Source organism: Podarcis muralis, chromosome 2 (genome assembly GCF_964188315.1).
Source record: "Podarcis muralis chromosome 2, rPodMur119.hap1.1, whole genome shotgun sequence".
NCBI lineage: Eukaryota > Metazoa > Chordata > Lepidosauria > Squamata > Lacertidae > Podarcis > Podarcis muralis.
The window spans coordinates 15,674,000-15,696,343 of NC_135656.1; the positions used below are offsets into that span (position 1 = coordinate 15,674,000).

At 41.4% G+C, this 22,344-nt stretch overlaps 1 protein-coding gene across 4 annotated transcripts in view; it reads right to left on the reverse strand.

The window, feature by feature from the left end:
• Nucleotides 1-22,344, reverse strand: part of CERS5 (ceramide synthase 5) — a 36,669-nt gene that overhangs the window by 10,689 nt on the left and 3,636 nt on the right. For 2 of the 4 annotated variants that reach the window (XR_013391769.1, XM_028710761.2), the window contains exons 2-8: nucleotides 12,263-12,368; nucleotides 9,069-9,199; nucleotides 7,815-7,872; nucleotides 7,370-7,420; nucleotides 4,808-4,900; nucleotides 447-575; nucleotides 131-237 (exon numbers count right to left, since the gene is read on the reverse strand). Coding sequence is in view for 3 of the 4 variants with exons in the window: in XM_028710761.2 (XP_028566594.1) it covers nucleotides 131-237; nucleotides 447-575; nucleotides 4,808-4,900; nucleotides 7,370-7,420; nucleotides 7,815-7,872; nucleotides 9,069-9,199; nucleotides 12,263-12,368 (675 nt within the window). In the remaining variant the exon portion in view is untranslated. The remainder of the gene's footprint in view (nucleotides 1-130; nucleotides 238-446; nucleotides 576-4,807; nucleotides 4,901-7,369; nucleotides 7,421-7,814; nucleotides 7,873-9,068; nucleotides 9,200-12,262; nucleotides 12,369-22,344) is intronic. The other 2 variants (XM_028710769.2, XM_028710779.2) reach the window with 2 other exon arrangements.

The following is a 22,344-nucleotide window of genomic DNA, read 5'->3' on the forward strand; positions in this document are numbered from 1 at the left end:
GGGGTCCTGTTACAGAGGTTACCTCTGTGCTACAGCTGTTTAATCATCTGTACCAGACTCTTGGCACAATGAACCCCTAAAGTTATCCCTTGACTTGCTCTCCCCCACCTCAATCCCAGTAAATACTTACCAGAAAGGATAAATCCCCAAACGAGTAACAATGAACACCACACAAAACAGTACAAAGGTGGCATCACAGACTCGTTGGTATTTGGCATAGTTGGATATTTTTGCTACCTGGGGGAGGGAAAAGGGAGAATCTCTAAGAAAACTCCTCCAGACTTCAATGCAATAATCCCATCATTTAAGAAATGGTTTAAGAAATGGTTATTACTTTGCTCCGTTGTATGCAAATGGATTTCTAGAAAAAAATTAAAAGCATCTAACACAAATAAGCCATTTGAATACAGTGGTAAAAACTCGATAGAACTGTGTGAGGTACTTACTTCTAGGAAGCCATCTGCTGTATCATGAACCAACAAAACCAAACTTCCTACCCGCACCATGTTGTTCATATAGGAGAAGCTAATGAGTGTAACTGTTAACAAGTGATGAATAAACATGATCAGGAAATCCTGAAAAACAAGTACCAGCATGATATCACTACGGAGTACAAGGAACACAACATAATACAGATTGGGAAATCTTTAGTTTAGCACCTACAACTTCTTTCTGACACAAAGGTGAGCTGCTTTCAAGATCACAATGATTTACCGTATTTTTCGCTCTATAACACGCACCTGACCATAACACGCACGTAGTTTTTAGAGGAGGAAAACAAGAAAAAAAATATTCTAAACGAAAGATTGGATGTATGATTTTTGTGGTTCATGCTGTGGCCACAGACATGTGATCTGACAGTGAGCTTGGAGTAGCCCAATGCAAAAATCCTGAGGATCCATGTGGATCCATGCTTTATAACCACGTTTTTGCACCACTGCGGCCCCAGGCAACAGTGGGTGCGTGATTTTTTTGGTTCAAGATATAGCCATGGACATGCTATGTGATCTGATGGTGAATTTGGGGTGACCCAGTGCAAAAATCCTGAGGATCCATGTGGATCCGTGCTTTGTAACCATGTTTTAAGTGGGGAGGGAAGGAAAAGCACTCAAGGGACAAGGAGCACGCATGGGGTGGGTGGAGAAGGATGCTGCTAATAATGAAGAGGGGTATAAGGGGAGAAGGCTCCTCTCCTCTCCCACTTTGCTCCTTTAAAGCAAGCAGGCTCTGCTTTTCTTCCTCCTCCCCGCTCATCCCCGGCTTAGCGAGCTGAAAAACTTTGCTGCTATGTAGCAAGCTGAGTGGGGAGGAGAGAGGGACAGAGAGCCTGCTTGCTTTAAAGGAACCAACCAGACAGGAGCCGCTTACACTTGTGTAAGCGGCTCCTCTCCTCTCCCGCTTTGCTCCTTTAAAGCAAGCAGGCTCTCTGTCCCTCTCTCCTCCCCACTCAGCGGCTCTTCTCCCGCTTTGCTGTTTCAAAGCGAGCCACGGAGGAGGGAAGGAAGGGGAACCATGGATCCTCTGCTCACGACTGCAGCAGATCCCCCCCGCCACCCGTAGGCATTCCCTCCATAACACGCACAGACATTTCCCCTTACCTTCTAGGAGGAAAAAAGTGAGTGTTATGGTGCAAAAAATACAGTATTATAGAATAGCGGTCTAGAAATCTGTACAGCCATCACTTCACCACAAATCAAACTGGTGTGCCATTAGTGTTATTGAAAACCTTTTCTTCCAAGTGAGAAAGTTTCCTAATCCTCAACAGCAATGACAACATGGGATTTGCACCTTGGCCAACATCTTCATCAAGTTATCTACTCTTGTTCCTGGTCTGTCACCTGAAGTTCAGGTGAAGTTAAGATTATTAATTTTTGCATCATTTTACACTTGTTTACAGTGAATTGCATTTGCCATTTCACTGCCCATTTACTCAGTTTGGAGAGGCCAATTTGGAGCTCTTCACAATCTCTTTTTGTTTTAACAACCCTGGACAATTTAAGCTAACCAGCCTGTAATTTTCAGGATCCCTGCTGGAACCCTTTTCTTAAAAAAAAAATAAAAATTGTGCTACTTTGGCTACTTTCCAGTCCTCAGGTATGGAGGCTGATCTGAGGGACATTGCAGAACAGGGTTATTTGCTATATAGGAGTGTCTCTCAATGTAGTCAGTTTGAATAAGATAAAATTAGTTTTTTTTTTTGTAATCTGAAATGTTATCAGTAAAGGTATTGCTTTGGGAGAAAATCACTGGTGCCAGAGTAAGACAATAGACTTTTTTATTTTTCTTTCAGCAACCTCCCATTCTGGGTGTAGAATCTGTACAGATTGGGTAGCCTATTCTAGGAACCAATGCTGGGCACTCCTCCTGAGAAAACAGTTTACTCACAATCCTTGCAAAATATACCATGTAGACTGCTGAAAAGTCAATGCTACAGCAACCTTAGAGTATTTATTTTATTGATTGATTGATTGATTGATTGAATGAATTTATATACTGCCTGATGCCCGGAGGTCTCAAGGCAGTTCACAGAATAAATAAGTACCTTGGGACTTGGGTCAGGGACTCAAGGTTTAGAAAGCATATATAAAAACAACAATTGCATTCAACAATACTCAAACTGCCTCTTTTCCAAGCTTCTCATGTAATTTTACTAACAGGTCAACAAAATACTAACAGGTGTACTCACTAACTCTTCAACAAGTTACTAGGTAGGATTCTGCTAGGGCTGCCTGAGTAAACTGAAGTACACACAATCTCCCTCTCCTAGGGATCTCAACAGTCAGCTGAAGGAAAGATATAATAAATAATAATAATAATAATAATAATAATAATAATAATAATAATAATAATTATTTAACTGGAGATTAACTCCAGGTACAGTGACACAAAAAAAGGGAAGATTAGCTTGTGTAAAACATTTGCCTCCATACAAATATTTTTGGAGCAATTCTTACTGAGGCATATAGATGAAAATGTTTTAGTGAAAGTGGTCAGCCACAAAACATTTCAGGGAGAACTCACAACCGAGACATTAAATTTCTGGTGGTTTCTGCTCACATGATTGTCTGAGAGAAAAATAATGAAAATGCCAAATCAGTTGCCTTGTTTCCCGTGAATGCATGCATAGAAGACATTCTGGAGAAGCACCCATTCTCCAACAATGTATTGAGAGACTTCCAGGTGCATCTGTTTCCAGTGGTTTGCAGAAAGCAAATAATGGCAGCAGCAATTAAAACAACTGCTTCTTTTACTGGTAACTGCATTTAGAAACTATTCACTGTAACTGGGCAGTACCTCTGCAACCCACAAAATATCTCAAAACTAAATTCATCAACTCCTGTTTGTTGAATATGGCCCATTTATACAGAATGCCAAAAATGTTTGCAGCCAAAATATGAGCAGTAACTGAGAAGACAAATGCACAACATCCTAGGCCCAGACAACTGATGACAGTGGCAATTGGATTTAAGATAATCTTAATCCAATATTTTCTATTTATTTTCCTAGTTGTCCTCTACTATCCTTCAAGTTCTAGAAACATTAGCCCAGTTCCTTTGTTTTGCAATGATGGAGGTACATTATCATGATCACTCCAGGACACATCAACAGCTTTACAAAAGAGTTCCCAGGTCTGAAATATTTATCCTTATAGCTACTATAACACAACTATTCAACTCCTGTTTGTGCCTTGTGCTCTGCTATATGTACATGTTAATGCAACTGATTTTTATCTGTCATATTTATTCTTGATGTCTGTTTCTTACAGAAATGCAATACAATGTCTGTGGCTTTGGGATTCCATACTTTTCTTTTATACTCTTGAATTCCAGTTTTCTCACTGTATTCACAGAACCTTATTCAGGAAGCACAAGACCACTTTTTGTAAATTGGATTTCTCATGGAAGGATGTTTTCGACTAGCGAATATATATATATATATATATATATATATATATATATATATATATATATATATATCTTTAAAATTAAATTTTTATTATTAGTTTTAATTTTCTCTCTCTGTAAGCTCCTTTGAACATATGCCTTAAGGACGCTACTGCTTTCAACAATCAAATGGGAAATGTTAAATTCCTTCCATAATCAAATTGGGAAAGCATCTAAATCACAACTTACTGAGCATTTCTCCGTTGAACACTATCTAAGCAGAGAAATCTAGATATATTGGCATGAAAACAAGTTGAAATTCAGGTTTAAGGAACCTAAAACACAAACAGGATTAATAGCATGCCTAGGTAAAGCAATATTGTGGAGCAGGGGGAAAGAGGAAAGGATATAAACCCATGAAACTAGTGACATTTACTTGCCTGGACAGTCCAATGTCACATATCTAAATGCACTTTTGTACCGGATTCACATTGGACCTGACTACAACACCATGTGGGGCAACCTTCAGCAGTGCCCTTCAGATGCGGGTCAGCACAGCCTCAATATGCATTTTCCAGCTGAGGGCACCTGTTTGTTTTTGTTCTAAACCCATGCTTTCAGAATAGCTCAAAAAAAACAAGCTAGGAAATGTAGAAAACCACACATAGGATTCCTTAGTTCCTCCCTCTCCTAGAAAAGGATAAAAGGCTCAACCAGTCTCACATGAGTCATCATAATACATTCACACATACACGTACTTCACTCATCACAGGTTTGCATTTGATGGAAGTCTTCTAATCAAAGTAGGTTTTATTATAAGATACAAATCAGTCATTCTATTACTTGGTACTGAATGATTCTTCCCCTCATTCAGAAAGGTTAATGGGATTGTTTAAGGCTCCTGGAAACAGCTAGTTAATTACCTTTCGCTTCACATCTATAAACTGTGAAAACATAAGAGACCAGTAGAAGGCCAGTTGCACAAAATAGTAGTAGTAAAGGCTGGATGATAGGGGCTGAAAAACAGAAAGAAAGTCTTGTTTAGAAACAGCACGCAACATATGCATTAAGAGCTACTTAAAGCAGGAATGGTTAATCTGTGGCCATCCAAATGCTGTTGGATTCCAGTGCCCATCAGCTCCCAAGGGTCAGGGAAGATGGGAGCTGTAGTCCATCAACATCTGGAGGGCCACAGGTTCCCCACCCTGATTTAAATACTTAAAACCACTGATAGGGAATTGAGTCCAGCCACAGAGCCAGATCCTGATGTCCCCCAACCCCAAGGATGTAATTGACTTATAGCTGGGACCACTCACCTATCAGTCTCCTGATGTCATCATGACCTCAGGTGAAGCATCCCTTTGCCTGTGCAATTTTATTTCAAAAAGTGCAAGCAAATGGAATGCTTCTCCACAGGGCTTGTAAACCGATAGGCATGCGTTGCTTTGGCAAGGGATTGGGTGCTCAACCTTGACTGGGGGCTCCAAAGTGCAGCCCATCTTAGCAGGGTTTGCTATCACTGTCAATCGACTGATTGAAGCTGACAACAAGGCTTGCTTTCCAAAAAGCAATCGGGAGCACACTTTTCCGTTCTCTATTGCTCCTTTGTACCTGAATCTTTGCCTGTCCACAACTGGTGTCACATGTGACATCAGGTGTGGTGGGGCAGGTAGGTGTAGTTTAGGGGAAACAACTTTGAGGGCAATTAGAGGTTCTCCACTGCTGACTTAAACAGGTAAGTGTTTATGTCCTTCCATCCTGTAAAATGATAACCTAAGTGTTCAATATTGTAATTACAAAGAAACCTATCCTCCCTTCTTTCGGTTCTTCCCGCTTCCTCCCCCAGGGCTGCTATTATGTGTGGTTTTTTAAGTGCGATCTGATGGCAGATCTCCCAAAATCACACCCAACTGTACCCTTATATAAACTGAACAGCTGTCATTTGCACTTAAGGATAACATTAGGGTGGCAGCAAATACTCCCACACCACTTGAAACCTGGTGGCCTGACCACACCAAAATGCCCCATGAGAAAAAGCAACACTTCCTTCTCCTGGTCATAGTTCTTAGCTTTCAGGGGAAGGGCAATATTTCTGATGCCCCACTCCCAAAATCTCAGTGAGGGGTGACAAGCTAAGGACTGGGGGAAGACAAGTAGATTGGTTGGAGAAAAGACTAGAACTGTCTATTCCCCAGGCTGCAAAACTTGACAGGCCTTTAGCTAACTATTAAAAAGTGCCTCTTCCATTTAGCAGGGGTCTACAAAGAAAAGGCCAAAGATTACTTGCCATGTGTGCTTTTGAAATACATGTTACAGTGGTGCCTCGCAAGACGAAAATAATCCGTTCCGCGAGTGTCTTCGTCTAGCGGTTTTTTCGTCTTGTGAAGCAACCCTATTAGCGGCTTAGTGCTATTAGTGGTTTAGCGGCTATTAAAGGATTAGCGGCTTAGCAGCTAAAAGGCTATTAGCGGCTTAGAAAAAGGGGGGGGGGAGCGGAAAAAAAAATCGCAAGACTCGCAAGCTGTTTTCGTCTTGCAAAGCAAGCCCATAGGGAAATTCGTCTTGCGAAGCACATCGAAAAACGGAAAACCCTTTCGTCTAGCGGGTTTTTCGTCTTGCAAGGCATTCGTCTTGCGGGGCACCATTGTACTTAGACACGGCAATTTTAAAAGAGGAGGATCAGAGAAGAATTCAGCATTACCATCCAAGTATCATGTAAAAAAAAAAACTAGAGAGCAATCAGCCTGTACTGTTTGGAGCCTCAAACCCATAAAAAAGCATTTTTTTGATAGATCAGAAACAAGACAAAAACTTAGGTGAGTTCAGATGCAGAGAGTGTTTAATTAGTGACTGGATGGTTTTCAGCACACAGTTTTTCTCACTAGTTTTCAATCTACCTACATAATGACTGCAGGACTAAAAGAAGGTCTACCACACAGAGAACTGTCACTATAAATCTCTCCCTATTGCATCATTCCAGCTATTTTGTATTCCCTCATTCCTTACGTTTAGCACTAAAGCATCAAACACATTCTAAGTAAAGTATGCCCATTACCTCCTACACAGACCAGATTAAAAGGCAGACAGAAAGGCACGCTAGTGGAATGTGTAGCAAAGCATAATATGTCCATTTGCTCTAAGAAATACGTTTTTCTTGACATATCTGCAAATTCACTTTGAAACACAACCAGGCACACATACTGCAATCTGTCACCTTTGATTTACTAGCACTCCAAGTTAAGCTCTAACATGTGAAAATATATTTGCAAGAACAGGATGCTTATTTTGACAGACACAGCTGTTCCACGGGTTACTTCCCTCAAAGGTGACAGATAAGCTGTATCAAATGAGGGAACTTTGTGTATATATCAGTACTTCCAGTGGCAAACTGGTTCAAGAGGAAAGTGATTAGTCAAAGGCTGAACGACTTCAGGAAATGATACCTAACACTGTTACAAGCTTCTATTAGTAAAGACACCACATACCTGAAAAGGGTAGTTGTACCAGCATTGTCGAGTATCCCATAACCAGGGTGACTAGATTAAAAAATAATAATGAATGAATGAAAGATACTAGAAAACAGTACAACTAGAACGTGTAGATACGGGATCCCTTATATTGAGGGGGAAATTGCTCAATACAAGTAACCATAGATTGTAAGACAGGGATCAACACCCTTTTCAAGAAACAACAAACAAAAGGCATCACAAATCATGAACTGGTCTTTCTGGTTCCGGAGTCAAAAAGTGAAAGTTGCAGCATTCTTGAGATGAAGAGGGATATAAAGGCTACCTTTCCTGTTCTGCCAGGATAGAATTGAAGGAATAACAGACCACCCAAATAAGAATGTTAAGGAAGTCCCCAAGGACCAAATGAATCTTTTAATTTAATTCCACCAAATATATATTGATTATTATGCAACATACTCACCAACCAAAGAATTCTGAGTCCATACGTAAATATACAGATGTAAAATGCAAGCCTCCACCTAGAAGTGAAAAAGTAAGAATCAAATATATGGTACAAATATATTGATGTTGTAAAGCACCAACCAGGAAAAATCCAAAATTAACTCGAACATGTTTTAGAGACTTAACATAATTTAGATCTATAAAATATCCGTAGGAGACTTTGATATACACAACTATGCTAGCCCCACAATAAGAGGAAAAAGCATATGCATGGAGACTAAGGTTGTCTGGTAAAACCTCAAAATGTGAGTTCCTGAATGTATCTTGATCCCACAATAATTCTTCCAGGTTGGGCATTCACTTCAGACAACTGCAGACACTTCAGACAAACTTCTTTTGGAGGAGGAGATGCTGCAACAGGGACAGGATCGCATGAATCACAGCAACGCCCTACTCACAAGTAACATGGGAATGGGGCTTACGATTAAGCAGCTTCCAATTTAGAGTATAAACCAAAGACAGACAGATGTCAAATGAGACTCCCACTCACCTAAAGCAAATATCTTGGGGAAGAAGCCACTGAGGAAGAGAGGTAGAAGTCACAGAAGTAGCAGGCAGGAAGGCAAAGATGCTCAGATACTATAGTGATAGAGGTCATGCAGAAAAGGGTAAGAAAATAAATTTAAGTGGGAATGAAAAGAAATGAGAGCCCAGGAAAAATTCAAGTGCATGCAATGGAAAATAACTTCAAAGGATAAAATATAGCTTGCATAAAGATTAAAAATTATAGCTATCTGCTGTACAGTCCAAACTAAAGGTGAAAGAGCTATTTTACCACACTGAAACACAAATAGTGGTGAAACACCCAAATGTATCTCCTGGTACAAATAAAAAAAAATAAGTGTTGTATCCAGCTAAATCATTGCACACATGGAAAGACTTCCACAAGTGCAAGTGAACTTCCCTTCTCTGTCCTTCCCCATGCATCCCCCAAATCTGCTCTGGGGATTCCCTCTAGCCCTCTAGAGCAGATTTGAGGGTGATACTGGAGGCACACAAGGGGAAGAAGGAGCAGTTGCAACTGAACTTGTAGTTGTCGTTCCATGCAACCATTTAGTTGGATATAACCTTAAAAGAATTTTCAGTAATGCCTATTGCTGAATGGCCATCTGTTTTACAAGAATGCCTTTCTTCAAAATTTCAGAGACCACAAGATGTCAGCTTTAAAACAAAACAATTGGAGCTGTAAGAGGCGAACTACACACAAACCTACATGCTCTCACAGAATTTCACATGAGTGCTTGGTTTATCTTTGTTCCTTCGATGACGAAACCAGCGCTGGATTTTTCGGACATCCCAATCTAGTTGTTTTGACAAGCCCTCTAATCTTCTTGCATCTGGACACTAGAAGGTAATCAAACACATACTCCTTAGCTACCTTCCAAAACAGACTCTTCCCATTATCGCCCAACTATTCTTCGACCTGCTGCATATTATACAAAATTGTACAGACAACGTTTTGCTAGAAAAAGTAACACCGGTTAAATAATCAGTTCAAGAAACAAATTATTAGAAGAAATATACATAAAGATCCAATATGATAATATAAAATAAAAATGTGGATGCAAGATGCCATGAGCAACAAATTCCAAAGAACTAGCACATACCCAAACAAAACCAAAGTGTGTAAGCTTAACACACCAGTAGGGTATTACACTGCATTTTTACATTTTGGGTTATTCTACTGACTGCTTGCAGTACTTTCCTTATCTTTTTCAAAAAGATGACAATACTACCGGAGATTTCTTCCCTTCAGCCACACGCATCTGTGCAGAAAGTTCCTACTCATCACCTGGAATTCTGCCAGCAAAACAGGATTTGATGCCAGGCTAGTTTCACCAAAACTAGTTTTCCATTCAAGTGCTTTCAAAACCACGCCTACATTTGCCTTAAGTAATAATAATAATAATAATAATAATAATAATAATAATAATAATAATAATAATAATAATTTTTATTTATAACCCACCCTCCCCAGCCAAGGCGGCGAACAAGCAATAATAAAAACAAGTTGAATGAATACAACTTAAAAATAAGATTAAAATACATTAAAATATTGAAACATTAAAATATTAAAATGCAGCCTCATCACAGGAGGAGAAAGGAAAAAGGAAAAAGAAAGAGGGGGAGGGAATCAAATTGGCTCCAAGCCAAAGGCCAGGTGGAACAACTCTGTCTTACAGGCCCTGTGGAAAGAAATCAGATCCTGCAGGGCCCTGGTCTCATGAGGCAGAGCGTTCCACCAGGCCGGAGCCAGTGTTGAAAAGGCCCTGGCTCTGGTTGAAGCTAATCTAACTTCCTTAGGGCCCGGGACCACTAGGGTGTTGCTATTTATGGACCCTGAGGCTCTCCGTGGGGCATACTGGGAGAGGCGGTCCCGTAGGTACGAGGGTCCTAGGCCATGAAGGGCTTTAAAGGTCAAAACCAGCACCTTAAATCTGACCCTGTACTCCACCAGGAGCTAGTGCATCTGGAAAAGCACTGGGTGAATATGCTCCCATGGCAGAGACCCCATGAGGAGCCTCGCTGCTGCATTCTGCACCCGCTGGAGTTTCTGGGACAGCTTCAAGGGCAGCCCCGCCTAGAGCGAATTATAGTAGTCAAGCCTGGAGGTGACCGTCGCATGGATCACTGTGGCCAGGTCGGGGCGGGAAAGGTAAGGGACCAACTGCTTGATGTGGCGAAGGTGGAAAAATGTCGCCTTGGCTGTTGCTGTAACCTGCGCCTCCATGGAAAGTGAGGCGTCAAGGATTACACCCAAACTCTTAACGGAAGACAATGGCACTAATTGGGCCCCCGCAAGAGAAGGGAGTTGGTCTCTCATCCCCATGCCATCCCGACCCAGCCATAGGACCTCTGTCTTCGAAGGATTTAGTTTCAATCGGCTCCCACGAAACCATCCAGCCACAGCTTCCAAGCATCTGGTCAGTGTGTCCGGGGCCGAGTCGGTGTGGCCATCCATCAGCAGACAGAGCTAACAAAAGTAGCCAAGGTGAACAGAGCACGACAGGGATATTCTTACAATAGAGTATTTGATATAAATTAAAAGCAGCAGTAGGGAGCTAAAAGCATTCAACAGAAATAAGAAGTCAGCCTCCAGGATCCATCCTGTGAAGAATAAAACAGAAATAAATCCATAGTTTCTTGGAAATATGCCTGTTTCAGCATAGGTAAGGTTTTGGGGGGGTGAATTATTGTCAAACCTTCATTCCTAGTTCTGCTAAAGGTTAGTCTTCTGTTAAATGCTGTTGCAAATACAGAAGTCCTTTTATCTAGGGGTACGCACCACCAGCACCTCCCCCCCACCGATGTTAAAACTGAGACACTTTCTCCAACAACTTAATGGTGAGTATCAACATCCCTTTTTCTAAAAAGAAAACGAAAACACTGGTTGCATCCATTATAGTCTACGCATCAATGTTCTGAGAAACCCAGAGAGTAGGAAAATAACTCAACAGATTAGCCTAGTAGTGACAGTAAGAAAAGAAGTACCGTATTTTTCGCTCTATAAGATGCACTAGACCACAAGACTCCAAGTTTTTGGAGGAGGAAAACAAGAAAAAAAATATTCTGAATCCCAGAAGCCAGAACAGCAAGAGGGATCGCTGCGCAGTGAAAGCAGCGATCCCTCTTGCTGTTCTGGCTTCTGGGATAGATGCGCAGCCTGCATTCGCTCCATAAGACGCACATACATTTCCCCTTACTTTTTAGGAGGGAAAAAGTGAGTCTCATAGAGCAAAAAATACGGTAATTTTCTTCAGAGAAAAACTGAGAACTATGGAGGAAATGACATGATCAGTTATCTTCAACAGTACCTTGCCTGGTTTCTGTTCAAACCTTATACAGAATTATAGTCTGAGTACTAGATGTACGCACTCAACACACACATTGGAAGTGGGGAGTAAACAGCAGCACATACAAAACAATGTAAAGAACACATGTAGCCAGATTTTCTGGTTATGTGTAGCTAGATCAGGGGTCAGCAAACTTTTTCAGCAGGGGGCCGGTCCACTGTCCCTCAGACCTTGTGTGGGGGCAGACTATATTTGGGTGGGGAATGAATGCATTCCTATGCCCCACAAATAACCCAGAGATGCATTTTAAATAAAAGCACACATTCTACTTATGTAAAAACATGCTGATGACCATCCACAGGCCAGATTTAGAAGGCGATTGGGCTGGATCCAGCCTCCGGGCCTTAGTTTGCCTACCCATGAGCTAGATGTTCACTATAGTAGTGAAAAGTTTATTTTCCCTGGAAAACAACAGAACTGGAAAGAAAGAGCATTTTTTTAAATTTAATATTTATATCCCCCATGCCTCCAAGGAGCTCAAGGTGGTATGTATGGTTCTTATAACCACTACTCATTCTATTGCATTCAAACAAAAATTTGAAGCATCACTCACCTTAGTGATAGATGTAAACACCTTTTCTAGAATTGCATTGGGTTGAGCTGTGCGAGGTTCACAGTTTTGAATGTTAAGAAGTGCAGCACATGGTCTTGCAATAAATCTGGAGGGGAAATCCCAAAGATGTAACAAATGAACACAGAGAAAAATAACCCAGAATATGAAAATCCCAAATATACTGCAACTTCAGTCACATTTTTCTGCCCTGCATGTGGTCATGCACACAAAAGACCACTCACCTAAAAGAAGAATTCTATTTAAATTTCAGCGAAGTGCAAGCTTGTTTTACTTCACACTTCTGTTTGATACGACAACAGAAAAAGGTTTCCTTAGTTTCCTCATGTATTTTCATGATATATATATAAAATAACTGGCCAGTTTAGCAAAATGATGAAAAGCAATGAGAGGATTTTAAAATTAATTATTAGACATTACCAGAAGGACCTGCAACAAAATGCTGCAGTTTGAATTCCTTGTGTTCTGTAACCGCCGCCGCCCCCTTTCAACCCAACTTCCAACAGTCAACGTCTTCTGAGCATCCCAAGTTCACACTGCCCTTCTTTTGTGCCCCCCACAGCCCCAACCCAAATACTGATTTTACGTCTGCAAACACAGGGGTTCACCTCTCTCTTGCTCATGAGTGTTTTTGTTTCAGCTACATAAGTGCAGGGACTCTTCCCTAAAGATCAGAAATAGAATATAAGATGACAAGTGATATGATGAATGTTTCTACAAAGTGTCACAAATTTAAGAACCACAGACCAGCTTGGACCCAGTAGCAATCTTTGCCAACAGTGACTTGGTCGTAAAAGCTCTAGAAATAATGTTTAGAGGACCGCCCTTTTAAACTCTCTTTTGTTTGAGGACCCTCATATGCTAATTGTTGTAATCTCAGGCTCCATTAATTGAGAAAAAAATGTAAGACACATATTTTTGAATGTCTCAAAAAAAATTGTGGGTTTCTTTTGTCACACAGTAATCTCAGTTGCTAAAAACTGTAAGGGGGGAGAGTGCTCTTGTTGTTTGGTTCTGCTTGCAGGTTGCCCACAAGGACCTGTGTCAACAGGATGCTGATCTAGGCAGGTCACTGACCTGATCCAGGATCTTCTTACTTCTATATAGAATTTTCAATATGGTACAAGTCACAGACAAATTTGGGCCAGCTAGATACTACTCTGGCTGTCTTCCTCATTCATATAAACACTCTCTGAACATCTCAATATGCTCATTAAGATAGGTGAAGTTTTTAGAACACAAATTTCATGCCCACTCCTTCCCTTGAATAATACCTAATGTATGGAAGGGGAAAAGAAAACATTCTTTTGAAAAGAATTCTGCAGTCTAGTACTATAGTGCAAGTACTCAAAGCACAGATCCACAGTGAGAGGTATAATAAATAAAATAATAATAATAATAATAATAATAATAATAATAATAATAATTTATTATTTGTACCCCGCCCATCAGGCTGGGTTTCCCCAGCCACCCTAGGCGGCTTCCATAGAAACAAAAAAAGGTATTGGAGCCCATTTCCAAAGAGATGTTTAAGAAAGGAACGTGAGGCCCATTTCAAACATTACATTTCTGGCAGATTAACCTGTGCTAGGGTGAGGGGCTGTACATCGATAACGGGTGGTTTTAAGTTCCAGTTAAACAGATCAGAAACTGCTTTAGGGATCAGCTCAAACAAATCTGACACAAGCAAGAGGCAAATGCTTATTGATGTAAATGTTCCATGCTTCCCCGGACATACTTAAATGCACTTATCATGGGTACTGGCACATTTGTGTAGAACTAGCATGCCAGCATGTACCTATAGGTAGGTTGTGGAACTCCTCCCCACAGATGTGCATCTGGCAACTTCACTATACAGTTTTTGGCAGAGAGAGAGACACAGAAAAACAGACAGAGAAAGAGCACTCTTTACCTTAGGCTTTAAAACCTGGTAAATATATTTTCAAGACCCACTCTATATTTCTGATTGTACATTTTTAATACTTTACTGTCAAACCTCGGAAGTCGCACGTAATCTGTTCCAGAAGACAGTTCGACTTCCGAGGTGCAGCTTCTGATTGGTTCTTGCACTCATCGGAAGCCACGTCAGACGTTGGTCTTTCGAGGAATGTTTGAAAATCGGAGCATTTACTTCCGGGTTTTCAACATTCGAGAGCCGAAATGTTTGGCAACGGAGCAGTTCGAGAACCGAGGTTTGACTGTATTTAGCATTGTTGTAGCCCACTCTGGGACATTGTGGGTGAAGGGGAGATAATAAACTAAATTAGAAGACAAAACAGCAGCAGCTACACTGAAGATGCAGCTACACTTGGTTAATTATATTTGAATGTGAAAGGCAGTGCATGAAGGTTTCCATGGCTTTTACTATAACTCATAAGAATATACAGGGATACGGGTGGCGCTGTGGTCTAAACCACAGAGCCTAGGGCTTGCCAATCAGAAGGTCGGTGGTTCGAATCCCCGCGACGGGGTGAGCTCCCGTTGCTTGGTCCCTGCTCCTGCCAACCTAGAAGTTCGAAAGCACGTCAAAGTGCAAGTAGATACCGCTCCGGCGGAAGGTAAACGGTGTTTCTGTGCGCTGCTCTGGTTCGCCAGAAGCGGCTTAGTCATGCTGGCCACATGACCCAGAAGCTGTATGCCGGCTCCCTCGGCCAGTAAAGCGAGATGAGCGCCACAACCCCAGAGCTGTATGCCAGCTCCCTTGGCCAGTAAAGAGAGATGAGTGCCGCAACCCCAGAGCTGTCCGCGACTGGACCTGACAGTCAGGGGTCCCTTTACCTTTATAAGAACATACGAAGAGCCTGCTGGACCATGCCGGTGACCCATCTAGTCCTATTCAGAAAGCTACAAGCAAAACATGAGTACAACAGCACTCTCCTCTCCCCTCCTGTAGTTTCCAGCAAATGGTATTCAGAAGCATTACTGCCACCAATGGTGGAGGCAGAGCAGTCATCACATGTAGTAGCCTTTGATAGCTATCTCCATGAATTTGTCTAATTCTCTTTTCAAGTGAGTGTTCCGGTTTTCGAACGATTTTCGGAAGCTGAACGTCCGACACGGCTTCTGCAGCTTCTGATTGAGTGCAGGAAGCTCCTGCAGCCAATCGGAAGCCGTGCCTTGGCTTTTGAATGGTTCTGTGAGTCGAATGGACTATGCATTAAATTGACAAGCAAGGTACAACTATACACCTGTTTTAGTCCTAAGTACACTGGTTCTGTAGTTCATCTCTATGTCACCAAGTTTATCAAGCAGCCCAAACCAATTACACATTACACTAGTTTGCCAAAATTAGACCATAATGTTCTACACAAAAACTAGAACATAGCCTACAGCATAAACAACAACACATTTCCTTTCTATAGGGCTGTATGTTTGCAGGCACCTCAATTCAAAAGTGCAGGATTCCTCTTTTTATAATGGGTAATGGAAATGGGCAACAGAAGAGGGTGAAGAAATTCATTTAAGAAGTGCACTGATCACCAAAGATTTCATAGCTGCCATTTAGCAAACCGATCCAAGTACAGCAGATGAATCTGCACTCATCAGTCTTTCCTAACAATGGAAGTCACCCAGCTGTGGGCATATTTTATTAGATGAAAAGTTTGTTAAACCCACATATCAATTACCTATTACATTTTCAGCAGTTACCAGCTCAATTCATATTACACAACGCCAGGCATAGTGCCTGTGTCTCCAGTATGGAAGAGAACAAAGGTCCCAATTCAGTTACAGTATTTGTCTTATATCCAAATGTAATAAAAACAGCAAGATGATGATGTGAATTAAAAGGCATACTCTGGCATATCTCATTAAAGGCTCCCCACTCGACCTAATAAAAAAACAATGCAGTGTTTGCATATACAATCCTATCATTATACATATTAGCAACTGCAACTTGTACTGAGTTCTATTGTGCAATCTATCTCACTGAAACACATCTCTAAATGATGCCATACACTTTCAGAAGTTTTATTGGGGGTTTTTTAAAAGAAGTTCATATAACTTGCTATAAAGCGTCAATGCGTGACACTTTTCTCTCTTGCAATGAATTAACCATCTGAAACTTACCTTTCAGAGGTACAGCCTTGCTAACCTGTTGCAACAAAATAACAAAGCAAGAAAAGAGCTGTGTGGCACTCATAGGAGACAAATGTATTTATTATGGGCATTTCATGAGCCCAGGTTGCCAGCTGAAAAGTAACACTTCATGAATCTGATTAAGCGGATGCCAGTCCATGAAAGCTTAAGCCACCATAAACATGTAAGTCTTTAAGGTGCCACAAGGTTCCTTTATAACAAGGTACAAAAATGTAAATTGAGCTAACTTTTTGAACCGCTCAGTATCAACCCAGCCTCTCATTTAAGCACTAGCTTGGTAACCAGAAGTGACAAGGAACTACATGAAGGTGAATGCATTGAATTCCATGGAAGCAAACGAACAGGCTGATTGGAGAGGAACCAAGTGCTCAACTGCTCCTCTACTCCCAGCAAAGGAACTGCCAAAGGAGACAAGCCCTCTACCTCCATGGTCAGCTTAGAAATGCAGCAGTATGCTACAAGGAGGGCACAACTTCTGCCAACCCCCAGTAAGCTAGTACTGTATTTCTTTTTGCAGGCTGGTAACTTGCGCAAGCTTATTCACAAGGCTGCACTTACGAAGACAGTTTGGAAAGTATAATGGATAATAACTGGTAGGAAGTGTAAACTGGGTGAAAACAAAGTACATTGCTTACCACTGTGTGCTTGGATCAAATTCAAGGCGCATTGGTGTATAAGCAGCCTTTATCAAGTAACTCCTGCTCCAATATAATCATCTCCAAAGTTTAAGATCAGTCACGATGGCCCTGGTCCATGCTTTCACTTGTGCAAGTCAGATTGCAAAAAATTTAATTGATTTAAGGGGAGTTTAAATTAGTATTACATAACTAAGGCTGTGTACCATGTTACAATTCAGTTTTAAAAGGAGGCCACTTGGGATTTCTACATATGTCATAGCGAAGGACAGCGATGAATACAGGTATTAATGACTTTCCTGGTTTAAACAACTATGCCTCCCTATATTCTGTTAGATCACTTCTCATCAGCTGCATCCAACATGGCCAGTGGTGAGGGATGATGGGCATTGTAGTCCAAGAGCAAGTGGAGGCCAGCAGGTTATCAGCCCCTGATATAAAGAGCTGTCTGTATCTTATACTTTCCACCACACATAGACAGATTACCCATGTGGGTTAATTAATAAAAGGCTTGGCTGGATGTCTAGATCCACAGCAAGGGGCTAAACACACTCTCCAGCAAGAGGCAGCCCCCAGCAGAGTATTAAAGTCACAGAATCATACCGCACAGTGAAGCTTTAGGAAAATGTAGACTGTTAGACCTTTTAAACACCCCGTTTAGTCCATTTACAATGCTTCCCCTCTACTCCTCATGCAATGAGCAGACCACACCATTGGTGAGTTTAAAAGCTCTACAGTGGTGCCCCGCAAGACGAACGCCTCGCAAGACGGAAAACCCGCTAGACGAAAGGGTTTTCCGTTTTGGAGGTGCTTCGCAAGACGAATTTCCCTATGGGGTTGCTTCGCAAGACGAAAAAATCTTGCGCGTCCCCGCGGGTTTTTTCGCTTTCCCCCCCTTTTCCTAAGCCGCTAAGCCGCCTATCAGCTGTTCCGCTGATAACCCGCTTAACAGCTGATCGCGAAAAGCCGCTAGACCGCTGTAGCACTAATCCGCTAAGCTGTCAATGGGCTTGCTTCGCAAGACGAAAAAACCGCTAGACAAAGAGAATCGCGGAACGGATTCTTTTCGTCTTGCGAGGCACCACTGTACTTACAAGCTCCAAAAGTCACATTCAGTGTGTTATTCTGTGCAGTAGCAAGGCTATTACCTCATCGCTGTTATTAATTTTGAATATTAATAGGTAAAAATCTTCCATGGGTTTAGTCTTGTGTAGAAATCTTCTGGGGTTTAACCTTCCATTTTCCAGTGTACCAAGTAACAGCTAAGTAGGTTCTGGCCAGCAACCCAAAAGCTATTTCACAATTCATCTCTAGATACAAGAGATAAACATTTATGCCCTAAAGTACATTCCAAAAGTCAACCATAATCTAAAAAGACACCTGAGGATTATAAACATGCATTTTGTTTCTGAAACAAACATATACCGGTATTTTGTTTCTGAAATACAATTTGCTTTGTTTCCTTGGGTTCTGTTTCCTTATGCAACTACAGCATCCTTCAATGAGACAAAAGCAGACACACCAATGTTTATGCACTTCAATGCACTCCAAGTTTTTCTTTAATCTACACTCTTTTGTTAAAATGCATCTTTTTGAAAAGTTCAGTGCACATAACATTGAACCAGCTCAGTTCTATCTTCAAGTCTGGAGTAACCTAGAAGTCATGGCTTCACTGATGTTCAGTCCCAGCTGTAATCTTCCTAAATTCCTGTCTACGTGCAGGTTTTTAAAAATGCAAACTTAACTCCAACAAGCTTGGACTGTGTATTGACCATTGACAAGACACCTCTGCTGAGTTGAGGCTATGAGAAAATAGTACTATTTTAATACAAAAATAAAGCAGCCTCAGAAGAAAATTCAACAGATACCATATATGTTCTATTCATGTGTCCATCAGAAGTATCACTCTACATACAGTGGTACCTCGGGATACATACGCTTCAGGTTACATACGCTTCAGGTTACAGACTCCGCTAACCCAGAAATATTACCTCAGGTCAAGAACTTTGCTCCAGGATAAGAACAGAAATCGTGCTCGGGGGCCACCAGGGGGTGCATTGGAAGATGGCCGACAATAACATCTCTCCGACCCACACAAGGTAATTAAGAGGCTGCTATGGGACGTATGCATCCTTCCAGCCCCTCCAAGGGGATGGGGGGGACTGCCTTGCCAGCGGTGTGCATAATTCACCCCCGGATTTGAAAGAAGGGGGTGCGGACACTTGGCACAAGCCCTCGTTTGAAGTCGGCTCTTCCTGACGCTGTCTCCAATCAGCGCACTGGTTCGCTTTGGCTCAAAATATATAATTGGAAATACATAATTGGAAAGAAGCTAAAGCACATACATCAAGCAAAGATCGGGAGTTAAGACTGCTGATTAATGGATCTCTGTGAGCGGAGTGACGGGCGGGACAAATAAATCAAGTGATGAATCACCATTAAAAGACTGGTATGTTTGGAGTGAAACGGAAAGGGGGTGGAGGAAAAAACTTTTCTTTCTTTTTGCCTTATGTGATATTAATAACCCTCCACCCCAGAAGGAAGAATCGTTGCAATTTATTAATCACAAGCAGGAATTTAAGAACTGTGTGGAGTGAATTATTGATCAAAGATAGGATTGGTAAACATCGGAGAACGAAGGAAAGTTTTATGACGTAGTTTCAAATGGTGTCTTGCCAAGACAGGCTTGTCTAAGAAGGACGGGGGGAGGAGGACCAGGGTCATCGGAATGCAAATGATTTTCGGAATGTGATCTAGACCTGGCAGAGCCCTCTGAGATATGTTTGGCAAGCCTGGGGAAATTAACGGACAGACTGAGGGAAAGTTCTTTACGGAGGTGTGGAAATGGCGTCTGTCCTTACGCGATATGATTTTTGGAAAGTGTAAAACCCACACAGAGGATGTTTGTTTTTAACCCGCTTGTGAAGATTATCAGAGATCGCAAAGAAAGGATTATAACAACAAGAAAATGAGGAAAGTAACAAAGAACTGGATAGAACTGTCTAATTAAAGCAGCAATATAAGTGATGTTTGGACCCCCTTTCGGAGCTTGAAGTATGGGTACCCCCAACAAAAAATTTAAAATCTGGCTGTATAATTTGGAACTAATGTGATTTGGAAATAATGTGATTTGATTGGCCTGTTAATAAAAATTATATTTTTTTAAAAAAAGAGAGAACACAGAAATCGTGCTCCGGCGGCGCGGCAGCAGCAGGAGGCCCCATTAGCTAAAGTGGTGCTTCAGGTTAAGAACAGTTTCAGGTTAAGAACGGACCTCCGGAACGAATTAAGTACGTAATCAGAGGTACCACTGTATATATTAAAGGGCTCAAAAGGCATCAATTAATTTAGCTACACCACACTAAAGTCTGCATTTGAGGGAATAAAATTTGACTGAACTACACCAAAGCAGTACACATCTTCACAGGGTCTCATCGTCTCATCAAGTCTGCAAACACTGCAAGATAATAGCTGAGATCTGAAAAAAATATTTTTATTAATCTTGAACATTAAGAACATATGAAGAGTCTGTTGAATGAGATCAATGGCCCATCTAAGTCCAGTCTCACAGTGGCCAACCAGATGCTTGTGAGAAACTCACAAGCAGTACAAGAGTTCCACTGAACTACCGGTACTTTTGAAATGCCTCAATTTCAAAAGTGGTTTCCTGAAAGTTACACAAGAAGAATGAGAAAGCCTATTTGGATGCATACATTGTTGATCAAGTCAACTCACCCTATGACCTTATGCAACAGCCTCCCTGCCATAATTCAAACTACTTTTGAAACTCTCCTCCATTTAAATTTGCTTCCCACACAAAGGATGCAAGGGCGTCAAAGCCTCCCCACTGACATCGACATTGATCCAGTTCAATGTCTTACGGCAACAAGATGCTCCTATGATGTTTATCAGTACCACTTAAGACAACTTGTTTTGGGACATCCTGTTCTATAGGGAAGGGCAGAAAATAAATCTAAAATCAGATACAATATATTCAGACAACTCCTCATCTGTGTGTGAGCAGCACACACAGACAATTTTCAGCACCGCAAGGGGGTGGGGCAGGCTTAAGTGCATCCCACTGACCCATATGGCGCCTGGGAACACAACTCCCATGTAAATGGGGAGTTGCTTGGACCAGTCTTGTGTTATTTCACCACCTACATTAACAAGAAAGACAAGAAAGGAGAGCCACCAACACGGAATGCCTATATCTAGACTTCTTAATTAATGCTCATATATGTGATTGTAACCTCTATTTGCATTTTATGTTTACTGCTGTTGAGTGATTGAGAGTATGTAAAATGAAGAAAGGAATAAATATGACAGGATCTAAATATAAATATAAAAAGTAAACCCCTCCCCAGTTAGGCTTAGGGAGGGAAGCTTAGGGAAGGCAGTCTGTCAGTTCCAAATGGCCTGACATGGACACATGAAAAACAACTACACTACCTGCAGTATTCCACAGCACTTATTAAATCCATTTGTGCATTTGAGGCCTTTCTGAAGGTTTCAGTAAAAAAATGAGGTGAACCTTTGTAGGTCAGAATACTAAGCCATTCTGCGAAAGCTAACGCTGATCTCCTGTCATTCTCTCAGAGTTTCACTTATCTCTGAGTTTCATTGGCAAAACTGAGAGGAAACAGACGAACACATAGGAACAATAGACTACACTCTCTCCTAGGGCCTAAAAAAGAGAGATATGCATATGATAAACCAGTGTGCTGCTATGATATGCCGAAAATGTGAATGCATTTCCTCTAAAGTGAGGCACCACAGACAGGAAGGGAAGAAAAAACAATGGTTTAAGAAATCTGTGGCTCAAATTGTGAGTCATCAGTCCCAGACTCCCAATGTTAAATTGAAGCACATAATTCATGGAGTGTTCATTCCAGGACATGAGGATAAGAAAACAGGCGTAGTGAAATTTTAATGGATAAATCAGAAAATTATGTATGAACATGGGAGGGGTCAAAAGGCTTCTACACAGAAAAAGGCTGTATTGTGCTGCCCAAATTTCACAAGTGAGATGCTCCATAAGGTTAGATGTTCTGCCTGTCAGGGGAGGGGAGAGGAGGGTAGGAAAAGCAAAGGAGTGTATCAGGGGTGGTTGGTGATTTGCAGGAATCTAAGCCCCCTTTGTTCTCCCATCCTGCTCCCAACAGAGCACCTAACTACATCAGCCCTAAAGCTGGTATAGTTAATTTATTCTCATTGACTGCAAAGAAAGAAAAAGGAGAACAAGGGACAACAGAAATCCCACTATCTTACCACCTGCCCTAGCTGCTGCAAGCCAGCCAGAGCTTTGGAAGTGACAGCAGCAGCCCCCAC